At 48.3% G+C, this 12,144-nt stretch overlaps 1 protein-coding gene across 1 annotated transcript; it reads right to left on the bottom strand.

Moving 5' to 3' along the window:
- Window positions 1–545: 545 nt before the first annotated feature.
- Window positions 546–6,462, bottom strand: RTL6 (retrotransposon Gag like 6). Its single transcript, XM_057557181.1, has 2 exons — window positions 6,116–6,462; window positions 546–5,898 (listed from the first exon to the last, which is right to left on the bottom strand). Exon 2 carries the CDS (start codon window positions 5,582–5,584, stop codon window positions 4,865–4,867), a length of 720 nt encoding a protein of 239 aa, XP_057413164.1. The 5' UTR covers window positions 5,585–5,898; window positions 6,116–6,462; the 3' UTR covers window positions 546–4,864.
- Window positions 6,463–12,144: the final 5,682 nt, after the last annotated feature.

Here is a 12,144-nt window from a genome sequence, read left to right as displayed (position 1 = left end):
GATGAAAGAATGCCACTCTTCTCACTGAATTTTTTTAGAAAATAGTTTTCTTTAAAATATACTATTCGTGCCATCAGATAATGAGTTTATTTTCAAAATAGTATTTTGAAACATTCTCCATTTTAATTTGTAACATGGTAAATATTGATAAGCAAAATCTACATTAGCAGAAGCTCTTTGGGGTCCTAAAGGATTTTTAATGGTGCAAAGGGATTCTGGGACCAAAAGGTCTGTGAACTGTTCTTGGTCCACAAGCACTTCGGGGGCCGGGGTGGTCTGTGTGACGCACCACGCATGCCCAGCGCATCCATCCACGCCAGTCTCACAAACGTTTGTGGAGTACCTACTATGCGTCAGCCATTACTACCAGTGCAGTGGCACAGCCGTGAACAAAGGGGACAAATATATGTGCCTGCCTTGTGTTAAGAGTCTGGTGGGCACAGGGCCAAGTGAAGGAATGGATCAGCTACGTATCAAGTTAAAATTTCAGTAAAACACACAAAAAAGTAAAAAGGTGGAAACATGTGCAACGAGTATGACACACAGCAGGTTAATATCTTTAATATATAACGAGCTCATACAAATTTATCAGACCCCCAGTAGATAAGAGCAGAGCACACCGACGATCCACAAAAGAAATACAACTGCTTGACACGAAAAGATGTTCTACTTTGCTAGAAATCGAAAAAATGCAAACTAAAATACAATGCTATTTTTTTCATGATCAGATTAGCAAGTATTTGCCCAGATGAGAATACTCAGTACTGGCAAGATGGTAAAATGAGCACATTTATCTTTGCTGGTGGCAGTGTAAATGGATACAAACATTTCTGGAGACCATTTGTCAGTATGTAATCATGGCCTCACAAGTTTTCATATTCTTAAATTCAATAAATCCCACCTCTGAGAATCTACCCTAAGGAAATAACTTGACATTGGGGAAAACTTTATGCACAAAGATATGCATCAATTTCTAATGGTGAAAAATTAGTAAAAGCATTGGTGATCAACCATTGGCACTGCTTGACGGAGGGGTACACGGCCTTTCAACATAAAATTAGAAATAACACGGGGAAACCCCCGTGACGTAAATGAAAATACACGATATGGTATCATTACAGTAGGTAGTATCACAACTATGTTAAAACAAAAAGCAGAGAAACCATGGGGGGCAGGGGGCGGGGAGAGACTAGGAGAAACACCCAAATGTTAAAATTGTACTTCTTTCTACTACTTTATTTTCCAAAATTTCTATGATGTGTAGGTTGGCTTTGATAATGAAAACAACCAGGACATTGTTACTTGATTATGCAAAGGAGTTATCGATGTTGCAGTGAGGAGCCGGTGTTACCCCACCCACTTTACTGCGTCCGTGCTCTGCCAATGGCCACACCCGACGTTGGGACCCCAAGACCACCCCAGTCATCAGCTCTGTCCACACGTGGTGGGTGGTGGAATTATCCTAAACCCCAGCCCTCTTCCCGCACAGGCAAGCTTTTGCTGCCAGCCCAACTATCGGTGCTGTGTTGCCTTCTCCAGAGCCCCATCCGTGTCTTCATCTCTAAGCCCCTGACCTAAGGCTTTCCGAGCAGAGGGGATCTCAGGCTTACAGCTCTGGTTGCAAGATGGTAGGGACGGCTGCTAAGAACTCTCCCCTCTTCCCGCCCAAACTCCACCCCTGGTAGCTGGTAGTGTGTGTGCTCGTTCACAGTCATGGGGCTGCTCCCTTAAGGTAACCTAAGTACCTGCCCAGCTCTCCCCACATTTGTTCCTCCTCCTAAAGGCCGAACCGCCAGGATCATGGTCCATCAGGTACTTCTGTCCCTCTTGACAACAGCAGCTCGTGCATCAGGAAAGTCTTACCTGCATCTTCATGGGGTACTTTTGGGCTCCGTGTCATGACTTCCTCATTATATACTCACCTGGGACCAGTGAGATGGGTCTTGGCTTTTTCCTAGAAGTCACCGAAATGCTTCAGGACATTAAGTCAATCCCAAGGTCACACTATACAGTAGGCCAGAGGTCACCCCTTCTTCTAAATCTGATCTCGAACGATGCCCTGTTACGCAATGAAGCTTCCTACCAGATGGGGTACCACGGAGACCAGAAGACAGACACAATATAGTCCAAATAATGTCAACACCATGAAAAACATAAAACTTTCCCTCACATGCACTGTTTAACACTACTAACTGCCTGTCCCTTTAATAAATCAACACCTGTTCTCTTAAATTTAGAGAAATTATAAACCCCAAATATGTACAAAGCAGCTCCCCTCCCCCGCTGCCTGCTCCAGCTTGATCCTCCCAGGCACTTGCTCTCGCTCTGGACTGCGTGGAGCTTGGGTCTCATCCCCTCTAGCTGGGGACTAGGGTGTCTTCCACTAGAGCCACCAGGGGCTCCCAATGTGGGGCTTCTTCCAAGTCCAACCCCAAGCCTCGCATCTACTCCGGTTTCCAAGGTTGAGGAAGCGATCAAGAAGGTCGCAGACGTCCAACAGCACCAGTCCCCAGCCCGTAACCGTGAGCACCGACAGGCAAAACCCACCCAAATCACCAACCCCGACGAAGCTGCAGCAGCAGCCCAGGCTGGGCACGACGACCCACAGGCAGAGGGCCGGTCACGGGAGCAGGCAGGCACCATGGCCAGCCTTGCCTGGCGGCTCTGGTCTGCTTATGTGCAGCAGCTGAAATGCAGCACGAATGCAGACACAGTAGGACTTCTAACGCCACTCGGGCACAGCCAGGGGTTGGCGAGCAGTTCCTGTCCTGCTCCCGTGCTGGGTCTCCTACCCTGGCTGGGCTGGGCCACGTGGAAACCTTCAAGGTGTCAGTTACCCCTGCAGGCCTCCTTTTCCCCGGGTGTCATTGTACCCCTTCAGCTGTGGGCACCTCCACCTGGCAGGCAGGCAGAAGAGAATAGAGCAGGAAGTGCAAGTGATCTGCACACCCCTCCACCGGAGGGCCCGCCCCCCCAGAAGAGTGGCCCACTGTGCGCCCTCCCCCGCTTCCCGCTTAATGAGCACCATGGTCCCGCCTGAACAGCCTTGGCTGGAATCCAGGGGGGCCTGAAGCCTGTGTTCAGGCAGTGGTTCAGCAGGGCAACTGGGCTAACAGAGTTTATGATGAGTGGGCAGCAGTGGTCCACGAACCCCAGCAACCACTGATCACCCTTGACCTTGTAGGCGGCGGTTGCTTCAGGAACGCACTTTCCCCTGCATCATCGAAACTCTTAGGAAGAGGGGATGGGCCCTAGGAGCCAACCTCTGGGGGTCCCAAGACGTAGGCCTGCAGGGGTGCACAGAGGCTGTCTTCCTGCAGTCAGGCCAGGACCAGCAGAACAGGGGCAGATGAACCCAGGGTAAGACAGCCCATCTCCCACCGCCCGGGTGGTCATGGAAATGCGGTCCATTTGGCATTGAAATATGGCGGGAGCACCACAGTCCAAAGGGCTTGGCCAAGACTCATTTAGAAAGTGATTCTGGGCGTCCCCCGTGAGGAAGCACAAGGCCACCCACCACGAAGAGGCACAGGTTCGTCCCTCAGAATCAGAACACGGGCACCAGCTCTGCACCGTCACCGCATTAGGACCGAGGCAGTCCACAGCTCTTTCCCTTTGCAAATGCCAGCAAGGCCTTGGCCGGGGCTGCAGAGGCAGACACCCTCTCTCCTTAAGGGTTCAGTGATGCGTCCCAGAGGAGTTGGGTCTCCAGCCCTGAGTCCATGTTTTCTGGGACAAAGGCTGGACATCTGATGGACAGCCCAGGCCTGGGGAGGACACGCTACACAGAGGCTTTGGAGACCTAGAGACCGTGTGTGTGAGTGAAGGGGCTGAGGTGAAGGCCACATGTCCCCCTGCAAGGAGAAGGGAACAGGTCTCAAGCTAGACAAGCGCACCACCAAGTGCCAGGGGGCAAAGAGGAGGGGGGACTGCTGATTCCCACAGGGGGTCCAGGGCAGCAAAGTGAGCCTCTAGATCCCACCCTCAGCCTGCCGGGGGTCTCGGGCAGGGATGGACACGTATGTGCTGCCTGTGGAGGCTTGATGGAAATGCCGAGCGATCCCAAGTCACAACGACCTTCCTAGCAGGCGAGTTCCGGATTCCCCCCGATCCTGGCGCTATCAGAACACCGGCAGCTACAGCCAGGCATTGATGGGGGTGCAGCCTCCGGGCGCTCCCCGCTAAGGCCGTATCATCAGCCTTTCCCGGGGCAGCAGTGGGGCACAATGACTGCATACCCATGTGCAGAGTGAAGCCGGCCCCCCGGAAACGCTGAAACCATACTCCCAGCTGCGATCCTCGGCCGCTGACAGCAGAGACGAGGCCCCTGCCTGCTACACTGGGCCCTGGCAGCGCTGGCAATCACCTACGGGCAGGATGCCAGGCTCTCCTATCCAGGTACCCCCATCAAGCCACCCGCCTGGCCAAAAGGGCTTCCTTCTGTCATCGGCAAGCTCACTACTGAGAACAGGGCAACCAGGTGGGAAGCTGCCGTGGGGCCTGCAGAGCGTGGAAGAGGAGCGTCTGGGAACCTGGTCAGGCTGGGAAAGGTCAGCCCAAACGGTCCAAAGTGTGTTGCGGGGTCAGCGTGACCGAGCAGCAGAGCTGTGGTCACTAGAAGAGCTGGAATTGCAAGCGAGAAAAGGGAAACATGCAGTGGAGGTCCCAAGCTAGCACGTAATACCAGGAAGCAAGGTGGGTCACAGGGCGCCCAGGAGCAATGACAGATGTCCTTCTGGAACAAGAGAGGCAGGAAGGGACGTCTTCAAACAAGGGCGATGCTGTGGTACGGATATTTCTTCTACGCAGCAAAGGGCGTTTGCTACCTGGGTGGCGGCAGACGGACCAGGGTGGTGGCCGATTCCTAAAGGTTCCGAGCTCTGGTGGGCAGGGCCGGGGCTGGACTGGTCCCGTTGGAGGCTGGGTGCACAGGGCAGGGTACCGTGCCCGTGGCGGCCAGCTGGCGGCAGAGCGACTGCCGTTCCCGCACGGCTCGATTCGAGGCCGAAGTCTTTCTGATCTGGGCGCGCCGGGCGTGCCGCAGCGGAGACTTGTAGGTTCTCCGCAACTCGGCCAGGAATCCCTGATAGTTGTTTCGCAAGGGGCTGTCGGGTTGCATGTGGGGGATCGCCCACTTCTCCGCCTCCCCGGTCAGCCGGGACACGAGGAACGCCACTCGCTCGGCCTCTCCGGGGAAGCGCGAGGCCTGGAAGATCATGAATCTGTCCATCTGCATCAAGAACCCCGCCAGCTGGCCAGGGTCTCCGGAAAAGGGCTCGGGCAGAGAGGTTGGAGGCGTTGTCATCGGCCGGGTCCCATTGGAGGTAATGGCCGAGATGGGTGGGGTGATCTGCAGCGCCCCGGGAATCCGAGCCCGGGTGCGTAACAAGGTCAGCTCCGCCATCACGCTCTCCAGCATGTTGGTGAGGTTGGCCTTCTCTGCCCGCAGGGTCGAGGCCTCCCGCCTCAGCGCGGAGTTAGTGAGGCGCAGGGAGGTCAGGGTGTCGATGACGTCATCCATTTGGGCACTGGTAGAAGCTGCAGAGGCTGGGGTTTCAGCTTTTGCGGTCTGGGGTTGAACCATGTTGGCCAAAGGTCGGCCAAAGGCTGAGACTGATGAAGCGGGAGAAGGGGGTTTGGGTATCCCAGAACCTGAGCACCTGTGATGCTAAACTTGGGTAGACCCAGAGAGAAATCAAGGAGAGGGTAGGATTCAAGACCCAGCGTGGCTGAGAAGCCCAAACAAGAAGGCAGGGCAGATGGACCGAGAGATGAGCACAGCCAGACCAGGCAGGGGGTGCAGACACTTGGGGATCCCCAGCTCCGGATGCAGCTCCTTGATCGCCGCCCTCACAAGGCCATGGCGGGCTGCACAGGAGGGTGGACTTGTTCTGGGCCCTGAAGGATGAAAACATGGTTTAAAAAAGGTTTCGACTGCGGAAACGGGGGTTAGAAGTAAGGGACGCGGCGTGGGAGGGGCAAAGAGCGGGCGGCGAGGCGGGCGCCCCCGCCGAGGCCCCCTCCCTACGCTGGGCCCGGCGCCCACCTGGGGCAGAACAAAGGACCGATGCACCCGCGGCGGCGCCGGGGCCTGGGGCGGGCGGCGGGCGCGTACCTGGGTCTCCGCGGCTTCCTCCGCGACTCCGTCTGCCGCGCCGGCCGCGACCAAGATGGCCCGATCGGGGAATGCGGGCAGGCAGATGAGTCACGGCGGCGGCGGCGGCCCGCCGGAACTGCTTCCCGGTCAGGTCAGGCCGGGGCGGCGGCGGCAGGAGGCAGGCGCGGGCAGCCTCTGGCGAGAGCACAAGCCGAGCTGGGACCGGGGCCGGGGTCGCGGCGGAGGGCGGGTGGTTGAGCGGCCGCGGTGCGGGCGGGGCCTGCGCGGCGGCGGTGGCGGCTCCAGGCTCGCCTCGCGCGGGCCCCGCTGGTTGCCATGGAGACCACCAGCTCGCGCGCGGCCGAGGCCCCGCCCCGGAAATGGCGCGCCCAGCCCCGCCTCCCGGGCAACTGCTCCGTGCCTGTCCTCAGCAGCCAATCAGTGATGACTGATTTTATTATTATGATAGGTGTTTTCCTTTCTTTTAAATTCTTTCTAAGACTGATAGTAAAGCTCTTTTTGTATAGGTTGTAATTTTTTTAACGAAGTTTGCTTTACATACTGTAACTTCAAGTTCAATGTAGTGTATATTCACTGTAGAAAATTTTGATATCCGAGAAGTCTTTTTTGAAAAAGTTTATATTCAGAGTCCCTCCACCTGCGAGAAAAAATAGTGATATTTCTCTAGTTCCATCCAGTCACTTTTCTATGATATATTCTATTACAAAATATTAATTATTGGGAATTCCCTGTCTGTCCAGTGGTTAGGACTCCATGCTTTCACTGCAGGAGGCACGGGTTGGATCCCTGGTGGGGGAATTAAGATTCCATAAGCTGCGTGGCACGGCCATAAATAAATATTAATTATTGTACCTTATGACATGTTTTGCGACCTTAATAGCACACTGAATTTGAGCATTTTCTGTTAAAGCTATTTCAAAAGCATAGTTTTCAATTACTGCCTATGTTCCAATGAAATCGTGTACCCAGTTTATTTAATATGCCCCTTTTGATAGAGCTCCATCTTATTTTACATGTGGAAGTTTTATAAACCTCACTTGTGTATAAATCCCAGCCCCTTCCTCTGCCAGCTTTGCCAGGGTAATTGCCCAGGAGTGAAATTACTGGGGCAAAGTGTATGAGCTTTTTGACTCAGGATCTGGTTACCTTTCCCACTTGACCTTGCTGAGCTACTTCTAAATGGTCAATTCCAGGATGGAGCATGGATGGAGAGAAAAGACGCCCACCATGCCAGTCTTTCGAGGACACCGTCTTCAAGGAGGCAGAACTACTGGCAGCCACTTGCACCCCTCTGGCAGGCCTGGGCAGAGTCGGCTGCACTCATGCCTTTACAGTTTTTGCTTCTATAAAATGGGAATTGGAACATGAGGGTGTCAGTACTTGGAAAAGATAGTCTAGCTGTGCCCACAACTGTGTGTACCCCAGTGTGACAAAAAGTGCACCTTTTGTGACCAGCTGAAAATGTCTAGTACATAAAGCAAGAGGGGAAAGAAAGGAGACAATGTTTCCTTAAACTGCTTCTGTGGGTTCTCCCACCTCACAAGGGAGCAGGAGCTGCATTCATCTTGACTGAGGTCGGTGATTTCAAATGCAGAAATTGTCCTGTACCCCTCTACCCCTCCCACTTTTTCCAAACACACAGAGAAATCCACTCCTGTGAGGCACCCCACCGGTTTTTCTGCCCTCAGTGCCTGGATTGCACCTCCGCAGGTTACCGGATGCTGTGTATATGAGTGAAGTGTCTGCTGCATTTCCAAGTGTGGTTGACACCGTACATCTTAAATTCTCAGATGCATTTAATATAAGGTGCGCCTTGATTTGAGAAATGATGAAACATAAACTTGAAGAAATATATAATTTATTTGTATTTCACCTATTTCAAATAGGATATAAAGTGGCATTGCATAAAATAGAGCTAAATAAAGATGAAAATAAATATTAAAATAAGAAAAACAGAGTATTTGGCTTCAGATCCAGACAATGCTATGATTCAGGCTGTGAGGTGCTTCTCTCTGCCTCAAACACACAACAATAAACTATACAATAAAGTGTTGAGAGGATCTGACTGGGCTCAAAAGCAATATAAACTCCACTGTGGTCCAGAAACACAAACTGCTAAGTATGGACAAAGCCATGGGCTTGCTGGACTCTGGATCCCAAGGCATAATGAGGGCACAAGGCTGGAAACAGAGCCAGGATTCCTATTTGAAATGAGGGGAGAGAGTGCTCACCCCTATGTCAAAGAGGAGTCTGAAAAATCTCTTCAACCATTTCATGGGGCAACACCTTCTGTGAAGGTGTGGCCCTAGGACAAGGGAGAACATCCAATATCATTAATCTCATGCCCCCTGGTTGACAAGTAGACCCCAGAGGGCCAGGAATTGTGAACCACCAATATAAAACACATTTCTGTACTGCAGACCAGGCATCATTGGAGTGACCCCAAACTGCTAGACCAGGGGGAGAAGGGGCCCCAAGATGGAGGGGGGTTGAGTACACAAAGAGGGAAAGAAAGTGAAAGATACCCTTTTACCCAAAATTGAGCCTAAAAATCAAAACTCTGAAGCCCATGAAGACATCTAATGCTAAGAATAATGGCCACCAAAATCAATAATCATAATATGAATTAACTCCAGATGAAATTAAAATAATAGAACAGTCTGAAAAAAAAAAGGCTTTAAACATATTTAGGATGCTCAATGAGACTAATGAAGGAATAACATTTGTGAAAAGAACAGACAATGGGGGTGGGGGAAGCAGAAATGTAACAAGATAAGGTGGCTATGAAAAAGTACCTTCTAAAAAGAAATATAATCAATTTCCATTTCTGGGAAGATGGAGTAGTTTCATGCTTCCCTATTCTTTCAGCAAAGCACAACTGAAAACAACTAAAAAAAAAAAGACTCAAAAAGGTGGAGAAAAAAAGGCAGACTGGCTAGGTTGCTCAGGATCCAAGGAATGACACAGTGGTGGGTTCCTTGGGTATTCTTTTGTATCATATAGCTCAGATTTACAGCCAAAGAAGCTGGCAACCTGGAAGAGGCATACAAAAAAAAAGCTCCTCCAAAAAGCCTGCCCTCTCAAGCCAAAGAATGAGGAAAGAGATAGCCTATGAAGATGGAATACTTAGACAATAACCACTCTACTCCAGCCAAATGCTGCAGAAAAATCAGTGGCCCCATCACCACTCATGCCAGCAAAGGCTAAGTAGGGAGCCTAGACTTCCACCCTTGCCAAGCTAAAATGAGGTTCCCCACCCCACCCCCTGCTGGGGATGGTATCAGAGAAATCAAAAAATTTCCCCAAATTTGATGACATACATTAATCTGCACATCCAAGAAGCTCAACAAACTCCAAGTAGGATACACTCAAACACCTAGACACATCATTATCACACTCTTGAAAGTCAAAGACAAAGAGAAAATTTCAAAAGCAGCAAGAGAGAAGAAAGTGATCTATATAAGGTGTCATAAATAAAATTAACAGCTTGTTTCTCGTCAGAAACCATGGGAGCCAGAAGGCAATGGGAAGATAGATTTAAAGTGCTGAAAGAAAAAAAAAATGCTGAAAGAAAAAGACTATCAATGAAGAATTCTTTACCCAGCAAAACTCTCTTACAAAAGTGTAGGGAAAATTAAGACATTTCCAGGTAAATAAAACTGGAGAGAATTCATCACTAGCAGACTGACCCTACAAAAAATAATAAAGAGAGGTCCTTCAGACTAAAATGAAAGGACATTAGGCAGTAACTGGAATTCATGTGAAAGATAAAGAGCCCCAGTAAAGGTACCAACATAGGTAAATAAAAAGACAGTATAAGTGTATTTTTGTTTGTAACTCTATTTTCTCCTGTATTATTTAAAAGACAACTGTGTAAAGCAACAATTACAAATCTATACTAATGAGCATACAATATATTTAAAATGTAGGGACTTCCCTGGTGGAGCAGTGGTTAAGAATCCACCTGCCGGGCTTCCCTGGTGGCGCAGTGGTTGAGAATCCGCCTGCCAATGCAGGGAACACGGGTTCGGGCCCTGGTCCCGGAGGATCCCACATGCCGCGGAGCAACTAATCCGTGCACCACAACTGCTGAGCCTGCGTTCTGGAGCCCGTGAGCCACAACTACTGAGCCCGTGCTCCACAACAAGAGAAGCCACTGCTCTCTGCAACTAGAGAAAGCCCACACACAGCAATGAAGACCCAATGCAGCCAAAGATAAATAAATAAATAAATATTTAAAAAAAAAAAAAAAAAAGAATCCACCTGCCAATGCAGGGGACACGGGTTTGAGCCCTGGTCCGGGAAGATACCACATGCCACAGAGCAACTAAGCCCGTGCACCACAACTACTGAGCCCTCATGCCACAACTACTGAAGCTCACGTGCCTAGAGCCTGTGCTCCACAACAAGAGAAGCCACCGTAATGAGAAGCCTGCGCACTGCACTGAAGAGTAGCCCCCACTCGCTGCAACTAGAGAAAGCCCACATGCAGCAATGGAGACCCAATACAGCCAAAAATAAATAAAATAAAATAGATAAATAAATTTATTTTTAAAAATGTAATTTGCCTGACAATAATAGCACAAAGGGGTTAAGGAAGAGATGGAGCTATTTAGAAGTAAAGTTTTCTAAACGGTTGGAATTAAGTTGGTATTAATCCAAACTAGATTTTTATAAGTTAGGATGTTAATTGTAATCCTCAGGGCAACGCTTAAGAATATAATTCAAAAAATATGTGAAAGAAATGACAAGGGAATTAAAATAGTACAGTAGCAAATATCTATTTTATATGAAAGAAGGGAGTGATGGAGGAATAGAGGAACAAAAAAAATAGGACATATAGAAAACAAATAAGAAAATGGCAGATGTAAATCCTACATTATCAATAATACATTAAATGTAAATGGATTAAACATTCCACTTGAAAGGTCGAGATTGGCAAAATGGATTTTTAAAATGACCCAATTTGATGCTATCCACAAGAGGCAGACTTTAGATTCAAAGACACAAGTAATTTGAATAAAAGAATGAAAAATGATATACCATTCAAACTAACAAAAAGAGCACTGGAATGGCTACACTAATATCAGACAGAACAGACTTCAAGACAAAAATTGTTACTAGAGAAAAAGAAGGATATTTTGTAATGATAAAAGGATCTATTCATCAAGACAACAATTATAAACATCTATGCACTTGACAACAGAGCCTTCAATTTCAATATTTATCTACAAATCTATAGTAATCAAGAATGTATGATCTGACATAATTGAATGGAATAGAATTGAAAGAACTAGAAATAAATCCTAACATTTAGTCAATTTATTTGAAAGAGGGTGCCAAAACAATTTAATGACCAAAGAATAGTCTTTTCTGAGACTGGATATCCATAGCAAAGAATGAAGTTGGACCTCCTACCTCACACCCTATACAAAAATTAACTCATATAGATCAAAGACCTAAATGTAAGAGCCAAAACTATAAAACTCTTAGAGGAAAACCTAGGGATTTTCTTTGTGAGCTTAGATTGGACAACAATTTCTTTGATATGACACCAAAGTACAAGTGACAAAAGAAAAAAATAGATAAATTGAATTTCACCAAAATTTAAAACTTTTTGTTTCAAAGGACACTGGCAAAAAAGTGAAAAGATAACCCACAGAATGGGAGAAAATATTTGCAAATCATATATCTGATAAGGGTCTAATACCCAAAATATATAAAGAATTCTTACAGCTCAATAATAAGAAAGACAAATAACCCAAGTTTTTTAAACGGGCAAAGTATTTGAATAGACCTTTCTCTAAAGAAGATACACAAAGGGCCCATAAGCACATGAAAATATACTAAACATCATTAGCCTTTAGGAGAATGCTAATCACAACCATAATGAGATATCACTTCACATTCCGCAGTATTGCTATAATCTAAAGGACAGACAATAACAAATGTTGGTGAAGATGCAGAAAAACTGGGACTCTTATACATTGCTGGTGGGAATGTAAAATGGTGCAGCTACTGTAAAA

This window comes from Balaenoptera acutorostrata, chromosome 11, assembly GCF_949987535.1.
Source record: "Balaenoptera acutorostrata chromosome 11, mBalAcu1.1, whole genome shotgun sequence".
Lineage (NCBI taxonomy): Eukaryota > Metazoa > Chordata > Mammalia > Artiodactyla > Balaenopteridae > Balaenoptera > Balaenoptera acutorostrata.
The sequence above is the reverse complement of the archived record's forward strand: the minus strand, read 5'-3'. Positions and strand labels throughout refer to the sequence as shown.